The sequence below is a fragment of the Vigna unguiculata genome, chromosome 11, assembly GCF_037176805.1.
Source record: "Vigna unguiculata cultivar grain cowpea cultivar isolate G323 ecotype 2 chromosome 11, ASM3717680v1, whole genome shotgun sequence".
NCBI classification, from domain to species: Eukaryota; Viridiplantae; Streptophyta; class Magnoliopsida; order Fabales; family Fabaceae; genus Vigna; species Vigna unguiculata.
Genome location: NC_140802.1, coordinates 41,487,986 through 41,507,482, shown reverse-complemented (window position 1 = coordinate 41,507,482; position 19,497 = coordinate 41,487,986). Strand labels below are relative to the sequence as shown.

General features: G+C 32.4%; 3 protein-coding genes across 3 annotated transcripts; 2 read left to right on the top strand and 1 right to left on the bottom strand.

Moving 5' to 3' along the window:
* Positions 1-400: 400 nt before the first annotated feature.
* LOC114168446 (uncharacterized) lies at positions 401-1,320 on the top strand. Its single transcript, XM_028053261.2, has one exon. It carries the CDS (start codon positions 530-532, stop codon positions 848-850), a length of 321 nt encoding a protein of 106 aa, XP_027909062.1. The 5' UTR covers positions 401-529; the 3' UTR covers positions 851-1,320.
* Positions 1,321-3,039: 1,719 nt separating this feature from the next.
* Positions 3,040-6,846, bottom strand: LOC114168612 (uncharacterized). Its single transcript, XM_028053497.2, has 11 exons — positions 6,662-6,846; positions 6,116-6,352; positions 5,930-6,013; positions 5,718-5,848; positions 5,531-5,628; positions 4,944-5,032; positions 4,749-4,857; positions 4,304-4,458; positions 4,156-4,226; positions 3,552-3,666; positions 3,040-3,408 (listed from the first exon to the last, which is right to left on the bottom strand). The coding sequence occupies exons 2-11, from the start codon at positions 6,320-6,322 to the stop codon at positions 3,244-3,246; spliced, it is 1,224 nt and encodes a 407-aa protein (XP_027909298.1). The 5' UTR covers positions 6,323-6,352; positions 6,662-6,846; the 3' UTR covers positions 3,040-3,243.
* Positions 6,847-15,686: 8,840 nt separating this feature from the next.
* On the top strand, positions 15,687-18,876 carry LOC114169476 (zinc finger protein JACKDAW-like). The gene is made up of 3 exons (XM_028054638.2): positions 15,687-16,333; positions 16,463-16,862; positions 17,168-18,876. The coding sequence occupies exons 1-3, from the start codon at positions 16,183-16,185 to the stop codon at positions 18,270-18,272; spliced, it is 1,656 nt and encodes a 551-aa protein (XP_027910439.2). The 5' UTR covers positions 15,687-16,182; the 3' UTR covers positions 18,273-18,876.
* The last annotated feature ends 621 nt before the right edge of the window (positions 18,877-19,497 follow it).

Sequence of the window (19,497 nt, the reverse complement as noted above, 5' to 3'; positions counted from 1 at the left end):
GAGAAAGTTCCTTCAAGTGATATCTTAACCAACTAATTATTTTATAGTTTTAATTAAATTGGTTGTATATTTTATTAAAAATATTAATTTGGTCCTAATAATATTAGGAGAGTGACTATGTAATATTTATTAACTGCAACAACAATCTTCACGATCCCAGGAAGTTTGAAGAAAGCCAATATCACATAAAAAAAAGAACCTTATAAATAAATAACAATAATATACCTATTTAAGAAATAATCATAGTTTCAATATCTTCTGCATCTATTTATAACTTGAATGTGCAAGATTAAGATTGTAAACTTATATAGGTTCTGATCCTTAAATAAATCTCATCTTATTACTATTAATACATCAATTAACAAGTGGATAAGTGAAGCCGGTGATATTTAAATAATACTAATAATTTGTTATTTTCTTTAGCAACATAATAATTTTATGCGTTTTACGATCCTCTCGCAAATTTCCATTCTCAACTCTGTTCTTTTCCGACACCACTCCTCCCTCGTGATTTTCGCATCTTTTCGACATGGCGAGAGGCGTATCGCAATCTCAATCATCAACGTCCGCTGCCACCACGCGGCCCGGCGTGATGGCTCCCCGTGGCTCCGCTGCCGCCACCGCCGGGATGCGCCGTCGCCGTCTCGGAGCCGGGAGCAGCTCCGCTTCCGTCGGAAGCGGTTCCGGCACAGGAGGAAGCAACATGCTGCGGTTCTACACCGACGACGCTCCCGGCCTCAAGATCTCGCCGACGGTGGTGCTCGTGATGAGCCTCTGCTTCATCGGCTTCGTCACTGCTCTGCACGTGTTCGGTAAGCTCTACCGCTATCGATCCAGCGCCGGCGTATGATTCCACTTCCAGGACACGGATCTGGCGATGACCGGTTTCTGATCTGGATCACGAAATCCGGTTATTCGAAACCTTCGCTTTTTAATTTACGCGCTATTTTTTTAATTTTGTAAATCTTCCTAGGGCTTGATTAGGCTTCCTGTTTCTCTAGCTGTGAAATGATCGGATCTTCTTCTTGCTGATGAAGGAAGTCGCGTTTCGCCTTTCCGTGAAAATCAGTCTCTTCATTCATTTATTATTTTTTTATCCATTCCATTATTTTGCTTAAATTTCCAAAAAGAAAAAAAAAACGGTTGCGATTTTAGCCATTTCTGTTATCACTGTAGCTTGATTGCGTAGAAAATTTCTGTTAATTATTGCTTTACTAGCTCCACATTTATTATAAAATACTTTTTCGTTAGAATAGGAGAATGATATAATTGAACTGTAATGGTTTACCTTGCAAATACCATATTTGATTTTATTAATAAGGATTTATATGTTGCTCTGGAAAGGTTGTCTCAACACAATAAATACAAGTACAGTACCTGAATGTATCATTGTGGTTACACAATTGATTGTAGCAAAGTAGTTATGTTAGATAAATTAGCAGCAAGTATTGCCTTTGTCTTTTGTCTGTATATAAGGAAAAGGTATAAGTCTGTCTATATTTGAACCATGTAAATTATCAGTTTCCAGGTTCTTCTTAAGATGCATATTTCTAATACTTGATATTGACCTTTGAAGAAAGGGATTGATGACTATTTCATGGATTGTCACGTTTGTATCATTGGATGGACCACCTGGCCGTAAAGGTAAACAATTCTATAATAATTTTTTTTTCTATAAACTAAAATTAAGTATAAGTTAAAAAAAAGTTTATAATTTTTTTTACAATAGGGAAAAACTGATTTCCATTTTTTTTAAGTGTTTACAGAAAATCTAGTTTATAAGCATATCTTAGGCTGATTTGTTTGGTTAAATTAACTAGAATTTCCATACAAATTATCCTCATCAGATTTTTCTTTCCGGAGTGAGTGTAAGTATAACCGTCCGAAGAAGGAGTTGTTAGGTCACTTAGTTGAGAATCCATTCGACTGAAACTATTATATTCAGTCATTGAAGAGAGATTCAATAGTATAAAGTGTAAGTCCCCCATCAAGGATAGAGGCTGAATCTGATAGTCTCTTTTTGATCATGACCGATAAGCTCATGTCATGCTTTCGTGTTTGTGTTTGCTGGGTATTCTTCAGACATTGTACAATTTACCAGCAAGATAGGTTCATAATGATTCTTTCGTCATAGTCATCCATGTGTGGCAGCAAAAGTATTCAAAACCGTTGAGTGGGACTATAAATTTCACATCATATTAAATAAATTTATTTATAATTTATAATCTCTAATAAAATGAGGAAAGAGTTTTATAAATAATGTGTTAAAAATGTGTTATTATTTGTTATATTGTAGGGAAATTGCATCCATGTCGATTTAAGTTATGTTAAAAAGTGAGTTTGGACGAATTAGCTCACATAAAATTGAAAACAGGTAAACAAACGTAAGATTGAAAACTACCTTAAATAAATATGTTAAAGTTAAAATTTTTATAAATAAAGAAACATATGATATTATTGTCTAAGCTATTAAGAAACTGTACTAATTAATCATTATTTCGTCTTTGACTTCAAAACATCGTTGCTGTCTTTTGCATTTCAATAGTAACATTTGGAAGAACTTCATTTTTTTCTGTAGGAACATTTTGTGGGAATCTTAGATAAAAGAAGCATTAGAAACAACATGATTTTCTAGTAATTTAGTTTACAAAACAAAATATATATATATATATATATATATATATATATATATATATATATATATATATATATATATACCCTTTTTAGTAATTCAAAAATATAAATGGGATTGACAACATGATTGGGATCAATTATCTTGCTTCTCCATTGTTAGACGAGTTTTACCTGAGAATTTAATTGAAATGGACATGTTAAGATATTTTGCATCATTAACAAATCATGAATTATCAAATTGAAAACAAAATGACTTTTTATACAATTACTTTAGTGTTATATCTAAAGTTTAACTGAAAGAACTAGCAGTGTTTATAGCGCATCAAAATTGAACCAATTAAACGTGTTTGCCACAATGGTTAGTGAACGCGGGGAAAGAAAGCTGACGAAAAAACAGAGTATTAATTGTTGCAAAATTATTACCTTTTCAAAACAAAACATACATTCTAATTGATTGTAGCAAGGACGTAAAAAGCCTACATAAGTAAATTACATAATCAACACTCAATCCTCAAAATCGATGATTGAAGTAGGTAAAAGACCTACTTCAAACTTACGAGCCCAAAATTTTGAAAAATAATTAAAAAAAGACACTTCCCTGTTATATCCCTATAAGCCTGTGGAAGGTGAATGAATTTGAATCCAGGCAAATTCATGTTTGTAAGGCAAACTTGCATTGCAAGAGGCTTCACATGCATACACCACAATTGAAGCCCAATCCAGAGAGTCCACTTCATTGTCAACGCCGAAGTAATAAAGCAACTGTGGCAAAATCTGGCACCACCAACATTAACAACTCAGTATCCAAAGACAATATACAAACATTTGCTTGAGCAAGCAAAAAAAAAAAAAAAAAACAGCATTACTTGCAGAACTACATTCAGCTTCAAACACTGATAGACATCTAAAACAAGTACCTGAAATTCACAACACATAGGTCCACTGCAGTAACTGCATCTAGGGATATCAGCATTTGATGGCCGACCACTTGAAAGGGGCCATATTGGCTTAACATTAGTATTCCTATAATACCTGATTTACCAAAACTGTAATTAGACCCAATATATTGATAAATTCAATGCCATTAATCTGGTTATTATGCAAATTAATCATTTTGAACACACTAGTACACAATATGATTATAGGGAAATGTAGTTTTATAAGGGGCTGAGAGAAATTTGGAGTCATATTTTAAATTCTAAATTGTCTCCAAACTTATAATTTAATAAATAACTTAACAGTGTTAAGTTAACAGTTAACACTTCAGCTACTTTTGTTAAATGTAACTATGACATGTTCCAAAGGTTTGGATTGCCTAAAATGTTGTTAGGTTAATCAGAGACAAGTAGCAATGAAAATATTTCCACTATTTTCCGGCTTATTTTAGTTTTTATCTCAAAAGGCAATATATTATATTTGTCAAACATTTTCACCCATCCCGTTTAGTAATTAATCGGCCTCCGAGGGCACACAAGGAAATTCGCCATAGTTAAGCATTCTAATTTGGCGAATCTTTATCACCTTAGCACTTGTTCAGGGGCCTTGTCGATGCATTCCTGGAAGGAGGCCCAACTCTTCTTGTCAGCGTCACCCTGTTCATAAACAATATAATTAGCAAATAATATATACATAAACTACAAAAATCTTATTAAAATGATAAAATTGATACCTGAAAGCTATCAAAAATTGAATTCATTGTGTCATCAGTCCTGTTCCTCGAGATCAAGGAATTAGACACAGTATTTTCCTCAGACATGTCTCTATTATATTCACTTTCATCTTCAATGGTGATCTCAAATTCAGGCCACAGATTCTTGCTTCCACCTGAATGATAGTGAGAAGAATGACCTCAGGTGTAAACTAATAAGAACCTAAATAGTAGATGTCATAAAATTGTATACAGTGATGTATATGTTTTAGTCCGGAATGGTGGTTTTGGGTTCCATTAGAGATACAAATTTAAATATCTTATCAAAGTGGTTTTACGTATGAGCAATATTGTAATTAGTCTCAGCAGCACTTTTACATTTCATCTAAAAGTGACTAATAACTTCGCTATCAAAGAGAAGCAAATAAATATTGTAATAAAAGTACACAACTTTAAACCACTTGACCTTTATGTGACTCGAACAAGGTAGTTTCACTTTTGTTGGATCCAGAAACAGGCGAAGAAATTTGTATCTGAGGGCAAGCAATTTTATGCCCTGCGCGCCAACTCAAAGCCTGTGAGTTGGAAAAGAAAAAACAAATATCATGGGAACCAAATTTGTGGAAGAAAACAAACAGATACATTAAATTAATTCCATTACCTGGTGTTTCTCAGAGCAATACCGTGTCTGTTTGCAACTACTACAAAGCTTGTCTCCTTTCCAAGTGCCGCACCAATCACAAAGAACAGCTGAAAAGTAAGCACACATTCTATCAAAATTGAGGTAGATTCAGGACAATTTGTTTCATAGAAAGCACGCACATGTAGTACAAAACCTAAGTCATCAAAAGTGTTAATCCCCTTTAATGGGAAAGCACGACATACATTAACCTGTTCAAGTTAAAAGATTATGTTACAATGAAATCAGATAATTTTGTTTTTTTCCTGATAAAAGTGTGGTCTCACAGTGTGCAGTAACTGATCGTAGTCATGAAGTCCTTTTCACTTCATGCAGGACTTCTCAACACTAGTACTCAATACTCAGTACTCAAAAGGAGATAATCATGAATATAAATATTCAAAAATCAACATACACAAACACAAGCCAGAAGGTAAATAAGCATCTAAACAACGGAAACAACAATCTCTCTTCACCATACCGAAGGAGAGGATCTCTAAACAACTACAAAAATGAATGGGATTATTATCAACAAATGAAGTGAAACTATTATAATGGTGACTACCAACCTCCACAGCCAGCAGGTTTGTGACTCTCATCATACTGAGGGCATTCTTGAGAATAAAATGGATTAACACGTGGTAATTGACTACGGAAGACCTTCACACTTCAATTAAAACACAACACAATCAGATATAAACAATCAAAGTAACTAAAACAATGGAATAGGTTGTTTAAGAGAGGATGATCCCTGACCTTCTAGATGGCTTCTCTGGATGGTGTTTCCATTGCTCATGTTGATCCCTGAGGAGGCATTTCATAGAGGGACACATAAAGACATACAACATTCGGTGAAATGCAGTTTCCTGCTCAGTCGGTGCATAAACCTAGAAATTCAAGGGTTTTGATACAATGTCACAATCAACAGGTATAAAGTCAAAAAAAATCATGAGGCATTAACTTCATACCTGAAGTAAGAATTGTAAAGGGTCTCCACAAATGTCACACACAAATGACCCCCCTGAAGGTATATTCAAAGGGTCAAGCCAAGCCTGTTATTCACATCACCTGTCAGAAACTGGCACTTTCTTTGTACATCCAATAAAGCAAGATAGAGGTAAATTGTAAACGAATTCAATGAAAAGGTAAAGTACAGGGACTCCTCCAGCTTTGCTTGGGAAATATTGACGTTGAAGAGACCATTTATTCTTTGGCTTGTCAACAAAGCCAAGTGTGATGGGTTCATGTTCTTCTTCTTCATCGTCGTCATCAACATCATCATATTCCTCTTGATCTTCTGCGTTATCATTCTGCATAACCTTGAGCTTGTCAACCAGATCTCCAATGGCATCAGTATCCATGCGTTTAAGAATGGAATAGAAAGTGCTAGTCTGCGAGATAGTGAAGACTGATTGTGTAAGTAGCACATAAGATTTTATCATTAAACCAGAAATATACATAGAAATGAGCCAAACATTCTCTATACCAAACTGTGTTAACTAAATGAAACTTTGGGATGAGCCTGAAACTGTGACTATTCATTATTTTGCATTGATTGGCGTAAGGACTATAATAGCAGTAGAATAATAATAGTATCGACAAATAACAGTAAAGAGAATGATACTTAATACCACAATCTAATACATGAATTTTCAATTTCAAGCCAAGCAATTCCATTTATAGAGTGTTTCGAAGCCTACTTGTTAAAGTCGGCGACACAAGTCCTAGATTTCCGGCGAAATCGGGGTGGTCGAGCGTGTGCGCGGCAGCGATTCCAAGCAGACTCAGAACTTTTCTTCACTTTTCCGGCGAGGCAGCAAGAATTAAAGTAAAAGAGATTTTGTACTATGATTCCGGTCAGATAATATATATTGCAGAGAAATAGAATAGGGAAAGAAGAAGATGGTGGGTGATAGGGTATTGGATTTTGGGTCAGATTGGGTATTGGTTACTGGGCCTGCACCCCCTTCAATTTTAAATTTGCTATTACTTGCTGCAGTTCTATGATTACTAATTGCACATCCAACAATAAAAGAAAACTCAATCGATCTCTAATCATGACCACTGTTGCATGAGAAAAGAAGAAAGGAGAAAGAATACATTAGAGAAAGAAGAGATAAAATACGAAAAATAAAAACTATTTTTGAAAATTTTTTTTCCGAAATATATTTAATGTGTTTTGAAGAGTTTTCTCTGAGCATATTTTATGTAAAAATATTTTGGAAAACTCTTCTAAAAATATTATATACATTCTCAAAAATTTGTTCCAAAATACATTTTATATGTTTCTAAAAATTTCATTTCTAAAGTCTTATTTTGAACATTATTTTTTTCAAAAAAATTATCTAATTTTTTTTTGAAACGGGTCGTTTTAAGGATTTGAGAGGGTACATGAAGAAATCGTTGAATTGCAGGAAGTAAAAGTCTTTTAAATTTCTTAGTTTGCCTTTGTTGTTTAAAGTACATTGAAACTTCCATAACTTTAATTTCTAAGCTTTTGAAATTGTTTTCTGAATGTAATCTAAAATACAATTTCAAATATAATTTGAAATTTAAAATTGTGTTTAATCTTACAAAATTATTCAGTTATTCACATCTTTCTGGTGTGGGCATATATAAATAAGTCTTACAACATTTCAGAATAATTTTTTTTAATAAATGAATATTAATTCTTATTTTATGTTTTTGGTAAAAACAAAAATTTGATCTTGGCCAAGCTAATTGTGAAAGTAAGTCATGTCCCGTGTTTTTCTAAAAATCTTTTTGAATAGATGTTGATTCTAGTGTTATAGATGTAGACATATTTTATTCGTTTTTAATAATATAAGAATAAATATTGACAATTTTTTTTTTTAATATTTTTTCAAGAAGGCTAGTTTATTTTCCTTTAATCTGCTTAAACTAAAATGCCCGATGAAGTGGTTCATGGTTCCATTTCTAGAAAAAATTAGGGTGAGAAATTAAATATATTTCACACAATAAATTAAAAAAAAAAACACGACTTTATCTAATTTAATAATATCACCGTGAAAAAGGAATATAATGGGTGCTTTATATAATTAAAAAGAGCAACATAAAAATAAATATACATTGATACATAGCCATTCTCTTTGTACAAGAGAAATCCAAAGATTTAATTAAGAATAATTCTAAGTAAAACGAATGTCTTCTACCAAGTACTATCTCATCTCAGCTTAAGTTTTTACATAATAACCACATATATACTATTTATTAAACAATTTTACTTAAATAATGTTACTTCTTTTCTAAGTGTGTCATGTTTATCTAGATAAAATAAAATAATAATTAATTTTCAAAAAATCTAATAATAAAAAATAACAGGTCATGACACTACTTGGTTAGTCTTAAATTTTCACATATATAGATTGAGAAAATATGTTATTGGTTAAAATAATTTTATATAACCTTTCTTGATAAATGTGTTATTTTCATTCGTCGCAAATATAACAAATATTAACATAATTTATTTCAAAATACGTAAAAGTAAAAAATAAAAAATAAGTAATATTGTATTAAAAATGAAAATATCAATCAATTCAAAGAACAGAAGGTAAAAACTGCAATAATCTTTAAGTAGTATATGATTTTATCACCACGAATTGAAATAAAATATATGTTTATTTAATTATATAAGAAAGACCATTAATTTCTGTGGGAAGGGAATATTTTAGCCCATAGCTTTAACCTAAGTCAAAGATTTGAATGCACATATTATCTACCTACATGCATATTCATATAGATAATTATTTTCTTTCAAATCAGACCTACGTGCAGGCAAGTTTTTAAAAGGTGTGTTAATTGGTGAAAAATTAGGTGGTGGATGCCTATATCCTACACCATTCATGCTAATTAATTAAAGTAGTTAATTAGAATATTATTATATCTTTTTATTTTATCATACGACTAACTTTCCCTCAGATTTAGAAAAGTTTTATTCCATCATCTCTGAAAACAATTTTATAGAAGACACGAAGCAAAATCATTTGCACAATATTTTCTTTTTCTTTTTTACGAGAATGATATATATTTTGGAAAGTCTCCAAATTAGGTTTCAAGGGTTTACATTATGGGTTTCAGAGGTACTTTGTCCTTAGGTCTTGAGTCACGAGGGAAGTGTTTATAAAAAATATTTTGATGCTAAAGTCAGTTCAGGATATGGTGGTCAGATGTCAGAGTAAAAACAAAAAATTATATTTCACAAAATGTGTCTTTCATACTAAGGTTTGTGGGTCTTACTCGGTTGGGCCTTGACTTAATTGGCCTAATTACCTACTAATCATGTTATACAATGCAACCTCATGTTAACCTTGTTTAGAGTAGCTTGAGGGGGTTAGCCTAGTCGGTCAGGCTGATAACATGTCGTCCTCTAAGGTCAACATGTAATCGGTTAGGCTGTGTACTAGGTTCCTCCAAGTAGGTGGTTTTCAGTGCTGTCGTAGGACTGTGTACCCTAGAGGATGAGGACGGGTAGTCCACCAACCCCTAGTCTTAAATGTTTATTTATTGAAGACTACAAGGATGTCGAGCACCTTAGGGGACGAGGATAGATAGTCCATCAGACCCCCAGTCTTAACATGCTTGCATGTTAGAGACTGCGAGGTGACGACTGCAGGTTCTTGGATATTGACTTCTTGACTTGTTGTGGATGACACGTGCTTTGCAAAGAAAATTTGTATTTCTTTAGTCGTATGGTTCTATACGTATATTATTGTTATTATTATTATTATTATTATTGCTTATTTGAGATAAGTCGTTACTTTACTGATATTGGTTTATATTATTACATATTTTGTCACATGGATTAAAGGCTCAAAAGTCCTATAAATACATCTAGTATTCTCAAGGAATACACACTCTCCTACACTCATTCTCTCTCCTAATAAAAGATCATTAGTCTCTTACTAACTTGAGCGCCAGAGAGTCTTTTGCACGTGGATCTTCCCATGTGTCTCAACCCTCAGAAGCACTCCATCAAGGTCTGTTAAAGCCATCCAGATCTTACCATTTGTCTGAAGGTTTGCCATAAGATCTCGGTAAGAGCAATATTGTTTTATATATTATAATTTTTTATTTAACATAAAAATATATAGATATGTCAACTAGAAATTTTTAATCAAGCTATCCAAGAATTTAGAAGAAGAGAAAATTTGAGACATTAATTGCATCACAAAAGGGAACTATGAATAAATTTATTTCAATAGATAAATTTATAAAAATAGATAATAAAAATGAATTAGAAAATACAAATAAGTGTTTTTTGAAAGAACAAAATAATAACAATATAGATATATGTGAAAATAAGAGAGAAATACCATATGAAAACAACAATAGAGAAACAAAAGTAATTAGTGAGAAGGATAAGTTTGATTCTCAAACTCATAATCATTATTAAAAATATATAAAAAGATTAAAAAAATTAATTTTATTATCTATTAAAATAAAAATTTAAAATGAAATTAATTTTGATAATTTAATAAATAATTTTGTATAAAAAAAATCTCAAAACATAAATTTTAAATAAAATATCTCATTTTTAAATTTGATTTAGCCTCCTAAATTTTTGAGCTGCTCTTGGTGGAAATTCTTTAAATTCCCAGGACCTTAGTTGAAGCTTGAGATGTTACACTACAAGAAAAATGTAATTTATCTACAGATCTGTACATACAGATTTAAATCTGTATGTAAAGTAGATATTACATACGGATGTTACCTATGGATCTGTAAAATTGAGTTACATACCGAAAAATCCGTATATAACAAAAAAAATTTGATGTGTTAGAACTCAATTTTTCCAACTTTTGGAAAGATGGCATCCGTAAATAATGATAAAGGATCCGTAAATAAGTTACCACCTAATTTATTATACATATTTAAAATTAATTAATTATTAAAAATTAAAACAAGTTTATTCTCGTGCTCTATCAGAGAAGAATAAGCTCCGAGAAAAGTTTAGTCACATAGAAGAAGAAGCTCACTGGAAACCCTATTCTTCCTTCATTTCGTACTCACCCTCTGTTCGTTCTCTGTCACTCGCACTGATACAAAGGATCACCGATCCAACGACTACGTTAAAACCCTAGCATCACCACTCGTGCCTCCTCTGGATTGGCCCGGCCCTAGAAGCACCTTCACTCAAGCCCTAGAAGCACCTTCATCGAGAATTACATACGAAATAATTTGTATGTAAATTTACATACAAAATATTTTTCGTATGTTAGTTTTCCGACGCCTGGTTTACATACGCATTTGTTTTCATATGTAATCTGTAGATAATATTTAATTACATACGAATTTTGTTCATTACATACAGATTTTGTCCATAGAAAAAATCATTTTTTTTTGTATAGAAAAAATCATTTTTTTTTGTAGTGTTATGTCATTAGTAGACTAATATTTATAATTGTGTGTTTGATTGTATAGTTACCATAAAATTGATTTAGGAATTGTTTTAATAGTTGAAAGTTTTAAATTTATAAGATGGTCTTTTATTAAATACTAGTTTATCATTTTATTTTGTATGCGCATGATTATAATGATCATGTGTTAACACATGAGCACATGCCCAATATAGGTTGTAGATGTTCTCGTGGACAATAATATAATGTTTCATCTTATTATAAAATTTAGAAAAATTATGAACACATCTATTTATTTGTATATACTTATATTTTGTAAATAGAAGACCTATTTTTTTGGATTTTATAGGTATTGACTTATAAAATATTCATGCATGTTATATGTGTTATATTTAAAGCAGATTGTGTGTTTGGAAGGGGATGTACACTTATGGTAACAATGTTTATTAGCAACAAAAATTTTCATTTATTCTCTGTCGGTACCCGTTTAAAAAGTACTTACGAATTTAAAAAAAATTATGGATACCAATAGATATTTAAAGAAATATATTTTATAATTTTTTAAAATAAAATAAAATAAAATAAATATAAATTAAATTTTAATTTTAATTAAATTTAATCTAATAAAATATAAACTAAAATTTTTATTCAAATTAAATTTAACTTAAAAAATGTAATTTTAATTTTAATTTTGTGCGGTTAACGGATATTTATGAGTACAAGTAGTATAATACCCACACTCGTTCCGTCTATAAACAAGTATTAAAATACATACTACCCGAGAGTTAATAAACACTCGCAACTACCAATTATCCGCCATAGATTTTATCCACAGATACTCATAGACATAGACATTTCTTTCATCCCTAGTTTTGCCTTGTATAAGAAGACTAATTGAGAAAACTATATAAAAAAATATTTATTTTTTATATGAATGAATATGACTCTTAAACCTCCTTTCCTCCCCTCTCCTTCGCCTTTAGATATAATTTATATATGATCAACAAAAATAATGATTAATATGTTTCATTAGTGTCACCATGAGATGATAACATTAGGTGACTCTCCATCAAAAGTTGAGAAAATGACAATCGATACCACACAACACGCACAAAGTCTAGAATAACTAATACATACCTTAAATTTGGCTTGATTTATGAGGTATAGTCTTCATAAATTTAGTGAAATGTTTTTACTTGAATTTCTAAATCATTGGTTAGGAAGTTGGAGAACATACTTGAGATGACTATTTGCTGAAACGAGAAGAAAGTAGTTTGGAAGTTATGGTATATGGTGTGAAAACTAAAATGGTATATGGTGTAGTAAACATTATACATGTTCATTGTTTTATTAAGTATGAAACATGTGTGTCACTTGTCGTATGTTTGTTAGAAGTTATGTAAAAAGTTGGTTGTTGTTACATCTTGTGAGAAAGCATTTATTTGATTTGAGAAAGAAAGAAAAATATTTCTATTTTAACTTCTAAATCTTTTTAATTCTATAAAGAAAAAAAAACATTTGAAAGTGAATCATGATATTTATTGATTATTATGTTAGTGTATTATGTAAAATTTGGTGGAAGTACATTACAATATATAATAGTAAATAATAATAATAATTATTATAATAATAATAACTTTAATTTTTAATATTAAACTAGCTATAGTTTAAGAAAAGGAAAAAAAGGACTAAAATGTTAAAAACTTAAAATCATTAAATCTTTTTAAATAATTAAAAACATAACAAATCATCTTTACAACTAAAATTTACTTTTGAAATATGGCGATTTGAAACAATTGTGTCCTCTAAGAGAAACATGTTGAGGCATAAAACGAGGGACGTTTTCCCATTCCCATATTCCTTTTTTTATTTATTTTTTCTTTTATTTCTAATGTAAGAAACAAACGTACCTTGAGAATTTAAATATGAAGAAAATTCACGTTAAATAATTAAATACAAGTCAAACAATGAATAGTTGCTTACATTATTAAAGGTTTGCTAACATTTCTCCGCTCAATTATTTGGATTCATAATAATAACACTTGTGGTCAACACAATGCATACCAACAAGTTAACACATACAATTATTAAGAGGAGACACATTCTTACTTGAATTGTCAACCTTTTGAAATAGTGATTTAGAGATTATATAAAAAACTAAAGCTAGAAGCAAATCATTTCATATAATTACTTTTGGTATTATTTTAAGATAACTTAAAAAATTTATATTAATTACAAACAAGTAAGATATAATATATAATTTTTTTATCAGCAATAAATAACAAAATAAAATGATACATAATATATAAATATTTATGTTAAAAGTATCATAACTAGAGATAAGACAATTTCATAATATATAAATAGGTACAAATCTTACCTTACAAGTTAATTTTATAAGATTGTATTAGATTTAAAGTCCAAGTCTTAATAATTTAAGATTTTTATTTTAAAAATAGTGTATTGATCTTTTATATAACATTATACAGCATTCATTCCATAGTTTGTTATTTGAAGGCAAATTCAATTATTTACATGTTTAATTTGCTTTCCACGTGATTTTTCATACCAAAAAGATTTAACATGAATGAGTTATAAACATTTCATATAAAAAAGTTAAGATATTATTTTCGATCCAAATCTTAAAAAGAATCAATGAGTAGATTTTATTTCTTATAATGTTTTTTGAGACTCATTTTTACTTTGATGTATCAACATACTCGTCGCACATGGCATCAAACACTTGAAATCCTAACAAATATTTTTGACTATATTAGTAAATATAAATACTTAAAAATGATTGAAAAATAAAAATAGGAAGCATGTGAGGAGTTCCCCAAAAGTGGTAACACAGAGAGTTATGGTTTTAAAATAGGCAAAGCAAAGTTGGGAATGAAAGTAGATGAATGTGAGTGAAGGACGAAAGGTACGATATTTGCGGGGGCAGATGTGGATGCATGACCGAGTCAACTCAGTGGAAAAGCGTGTTTTTTACTTGTTTCTTCCATGATTGTTGCCAATTCTCACATTTGACTCTTCAGTCAATCAATCAGTGACTCACAGACCAAGTACATCAATGCAACCACACACCTAACACTGTTCTTCATTACACTCTCACTTAATAACTTACTTTATTCTTAATTCAAACCACAAATGTTACTTTCGATAAACAAAACAAAGCGAGTGTTGGTGAGGCAAACACGTAATGTAATGTAATGTAGTGTACCTTTATTGATTGACCCAATGCTTGCATAAATTTATTATTATTAGGCATAATGAATTTGAATGATTGGGAAAATTTATTTGAACCCAGTTCCATTAAAAGTAACATTTGAATGATTATGGTACGAGAATTTCACGAGGAGTGTTGTTGCCAATGGAGCACAGTTGTCACTGTTTCCAAGCGATCAGAGATGGCCCACTGCGGCGAATTTCTGGAAAAATGTGCTGCACTGCAAACACTGTACTCACTCACTCATTCACTCACTTACTTACTCACTTACTCACTCAGAATTTTACAAGAAAAGTTTGAATTTTGTACTTTCTGACGTGATTAATCTCTAACTGGGGTAATAAAAATGGTTATAGTTTTGTGATTTAAGAAAAAACTGACTTAAAAATTGAATTTTTTTGTGTGTGAGTGATGATGGGTGGGTGGACACATGAACCAGTAGCAGTCATTTCTTGTGTTTGTTCTGTGAAACTCTTTCTCTCTCTCTCTCTCACAGTCATTCTGACAGTCATTTGGTGGGCCCCTACTCCCAACCAGTGAGGGCTCACGGACGGCACCACCCTCTTTCTCTCTCTAACTTTTTGTGAGATTACGGTCCTAATACAATTATGGCATAATCATTTTCATACCTGGCTGTAAAGTTCACTCTTTTTCCCTTTTCTTTCTCTTTTCAATCATACTGCTACTATTTCCCAACGAGCCAAACTCGCGTTTTTCTTGTCCCCTTTTTTTCTTCCTTCCCTAAAATTTGTTATCTAGTAATAGTACTAGGTAGTAGTAAAATAAAGGAATGCTCCGTCATCAAACAATGACGCATTGAAAGTTACACATTATCTTCTTCTTCGCAGAATATTATTCATTCTATTTCAAAACCTACTAGTGGAATGGAATCACCTCTGTTCAGAAACTAACTCATTACTTCTTACTTTTACATTCCATAATTAATCTCAGCTTTTTACATTATTCAAATAAACTATAACATAACGTTTTTAACCCAATACTAAGGTTCTGAACACACACGTTTGGTAACTGTAACACAGATTTATGCTTAGCTTGATTGAAACTGTTTGTTGATTGAGTAGATTTATATATAGCGCTACTTAGTATATATAGAGTGAGAAAGACAGAGAGAAAGAGAGAAAGAGAGAGAAAGAGAGAGAGAGAGAAAGTGGTCCACAGAGTCTATGGCTGTCTGACCCTCATCTCAGAAACAGCCGTGTTAGATAAGGAGAGAAAGGAAGAGAGATCGAGGGAGAAAGATTCTATAAACCATTATTCTCTTCTCTCTTCATTTAACTCTTGTTTCACAACTATGACTTTCCTTTCAGCGCGATTCACATGAAAAGCCAATTTCAATTTCTTCCCACACGTATATTCCTTTTCTTTTTCTGTGTCTCAAACCGCAAAATCAACTCAGTGAAAATGATCAATTGTATCTATGAAGTTTTCCTTTCAACATGTCTGCATATTATGCTATCTTTTCCCAGCATCAGCAGCACTGGTAGCTGCTAGCAACAAGCTGTTTTTTGGTTTTATATTTGTTTTGGCAGTACCTTTCTCAAACTACTAGGGTAGCTAGTTTAGGACACACAATTTTTCTTCACTTCAAAAAATGATGTCTGAAGAACCCTTTTCTGTTCCTCCCAACACCGTCAGAGACTCCTTGGTTCATGTTCAACCCCCCAGCTCAAACCCTAATAATAACAATCCTAACCCTAGTTCAAATCCAGCTAAGAGAAGGAGAAGCCTACCCGGAACACCAGGCAAGTGATTATGACTGTTAATCCACTTCTTATCTCTCAATCTCTTTTATTTCTTCATCATTTCCAACCAGGAAATTCTAGTTTACATTGATTAATTGTGAGTAATATATATGAATTGTGCATAAGCAGATCCAGATGCAGAAGTGGTGGCTCTGTCACCCAAGTCCCTGATGGCCACCAACCGTTTCATATGTGAAATTTGCAGCAAGGGTTTTCAGAGAGACCAGAATTTGCAGCTGCATAGACGCGGGCACAACCTTCCGTGGAAGCTGAAGCAGAGAACAAACAAAGATCAAGTGAGGAAGAAGGTGTATGTGTGCCCTGAGAAGAGTTGTGTGCATAACGATCCCTCTAGAGCCTTGGGAGACTTGACAGGCATAAAGAAGCACTACAGCAGAAAGCATGGGGAGAAGAAGTGGAAGTGTGAGAAGTGCTCCAAGAAATATGCTGTTCAATCTGATTGGAAGGCCCATAGCAAGATTTGTGGGACTAGAGAGTACAAATGTGACTGTGGCACACTTTTCTCCAGGTTATAGCATTTCCACACAAATAATTAATACTATTTAATGCCTCATATTCTCATAATTAATTTGTTCCTTTAGTTCATCCATAGGCATGGTTACATATACACGGTTGCAATTTAATATTCAGTTAATTCATTACATCAAATGGATGCCAGATAAGATAAGCATGGAAACAGACGCCATATATAAATATATATGTATGCAGTAGCAGTAGTAGCAGTAGCAGTATTAACTGAGAGAATATTTGTTTGGAATAATAAATGAGGGTTCTTAATTGATGTTTTTGTGCATATTCTAACAAATCAATCAGGAAGGACAGCTTCATAACACATAGAGCTTTTTGCGACGCTTTGGCTGAAGAAAGTGTGAGGATAACAACAACAACGACAACAGTTCCCCCAGCTTTAAGCAACTTGAGAAATGATCATCCCTTGACCAATGCTCAAGCTTCGAGGATCCCTCAGATTTTTTCAGGGTTTCACTCAGATCAATTCGGTGGTGGTTCAGGAACATCAGAAACACTGGTGAATTATGCTGAGGCAAACCATCATCATCATCATCATCATCAACAACAACAAGAACAACAACTGCAGCAGCAAAAGCTGAGGTTACCACTCTGGCTAGACCACCAGGTGAATTCACAAGTACTTCACCACCCTCTTATGAACTTCCCAACCAAACCAGGTGCTTTCAGTTCTCCGGGGCCAAACCCTGTGCCTGATATGGTGCAAACTATGGACATGTTTGGGCCACAGTTTGTGAATTACCGTTACCCAGAAGCGTCATTTGGAGGTGCCAACCTGTCTGTGCTGCCGCCACATGGACTGAAGCAGGAACAAGAAGAAAACAAAGGGGAGTTGTCGCATAGCGCGAGCTCGAATTTGTACTTGAGTAGTAACCAGAACCCACCTCATTACATGTCAGCCACTACAGTGTTGCAGAAAACTGTTCAAATGGGATCTACAAGGGTGAACGACAACGCGTTTTGCTCGAATAGGAACAGCAACCACAACAATGTTGTCAACAACAACAGCAACGTTGTTGTTGAGGTTCAGAAACTGGACGAGTTGGTGAGTGTGGAAGGGTGCACCAACCTTGGAGGTGGTGGTGGTGGGTATTTATTGAATGATGACTCAAACAATAACTCGTTTGTGGTTGTGAATGGCACGAAGGGTTTTGAGCACATGATGATGCCGGTGGATGAAGAGACAAGAGCAGCATCAATTATGGGAAAGCAATTACACTCCATAAGCAAAAATCAACTTGGTTTAACCCGAGATTTTTTGGGTGTCGGAGATAACAACATTGAATCAATAAGGAGACCTTTTTTCGAGCAAGATCTTGTTGAATTTAATGCAATGGGGTCAGCCTCAGGCATTAACCTGCAGAGGCAGTACGGTGGACACTATGTGTAGAGTCTCAACTTTCAAACTTCCATTTTAAAGAAACATAGCTTAGAGCTAAAGAAGCTGATGAAGTTATGGCATAGTGATATATATAGCTAGCTACTGTTATTAGTTGGAGCACATAAACTGAACAACGTTACCAATGGAGTGGACTCAGTGATGCACAGTGAAACGTGAAGATTTCACGTGTGATATATATAATATATATTCGATATATATCATAGAGGGTCTCGTGAGGGAGGTGGGGGCCAATGCATGTGAGACGGGACAAAAGTGATAGATATATATATTCATGTGTATGTGAATATATATCTATATATCTATGAGATGAGTCCAAAACTGAGAGGGTGATTTGATTCTCCGTTATGGAAGGTCCCTACCCTCCCTCTCCATGGCCATGCATGTCCATGGATGAAGCAGAAAAACACTGTCTTTTCTCTTAGCAATTGAACCAGACTTTTTTTCTCTGACGTGTAAGGTTGATACAACTTTACATTGTCGTACGTTTTACCTGGTGTCTGTGACCTAGTTTTTCTTTCTTTTTCAGTGGCCTCTTAACTGTGCAGGGCGTGAAATGCTTTTCATAGAGGTAAATAAACACTTCTTTATTTTATTTTCTACCCATTTTAAATATGCTTTCATAATTTCATAAGCTATGTCGTTTACCATATATACACATGTATGTTTCTTCTGTAAAAAAATAAAAATAAAATGTGCATGTCAGCTTTTAACATGCACTCGAATGAAGAATAATAATATTAAAGTTTAATTTATAATACGTATATAGTATAGATTAAAGAATTACAAGTTAAATGAAACATATTGTGGTAGCTTTACACAATCACTGTTATCATAAAATTGATACTAGTTTCATGTAAAATATATTTTATAAGCTAGCTCCACTTTATGACATATCATATAGTTGTTTGGTGTATAAAATGCCTTGACACAATTGTTAGTTTTGTGTAAAAAATAATTTGAACTAATTAAATAGCTGTTATTTTATCGGCTACAAACACTAGTGTGAAAATAAGTTTACAAACGCGCATATTACGTAATTTACGAATACTTGAGATTTAGACAAATGCAGTGATAGTTTTGTTATTACAAAAAAATCAATTATATCACTTACCATTCTAATTTATGTAAAACCATTTAACATTTGATTGGTTACTAATGTAACTAATTAATATAAATAGTATTGTTATAACAGTAAATTTTATATTAAATAATA

Excerpts from the sequence above, each read along its gene's own strand:
- LOC114168446 (XM_028053261.2), top strand. The coding sequence starts at position 530 with ATGGCGAGAGGCGTATCGCAATCTCAATCATCAACGTCCGCTGCCACC.
- LOC114168612 (XM_028053497.2), bottom strand. The coding sequence starts at position 6,322 with ATGGATACTGATGCCATTGGAGATCTGGTTGACAAGCTCAAGGTTATG. Across the intron at positions 6,014-6,115 it reads GCAAAGCTGGAGGAGTCCCT|GCTTGGCTTGACCCTTTGAA; the intron begins GTACTTTACCTT and ends TGTGAATAACAG. Across the intron at positions 3,667-4,155 it reads GCCCCTGAACAAGTGCTAAG|GTATTATAGGAATACTAATG; the intron begins GTGATAAAGATT and ends TTGGTAAATCAG.
- LOC114169476 (XM_028054638.2), top strand. The coding sequence starts at position 16,183 with ATGATGTCTGAAGAACCCTTTTCTGTTCCTCCCAACACCGTCAGAGAC. Across the intron at positions 16,334-16,462 it reads AAGCCTACCCGGAACACCAG|ATCCAGATGCAGAAGTGGTG; the intron begins GCAAGTGATTAT and ends GTGCATAAGCAG. Across the intron at positions 16,863-17,167 it reads TGTGGCACACTTTTCTCCAG|GAAGGACAGCTTCATAACAC; the intron begins GTTATAGCATTT and ends CAAATCAATCAG.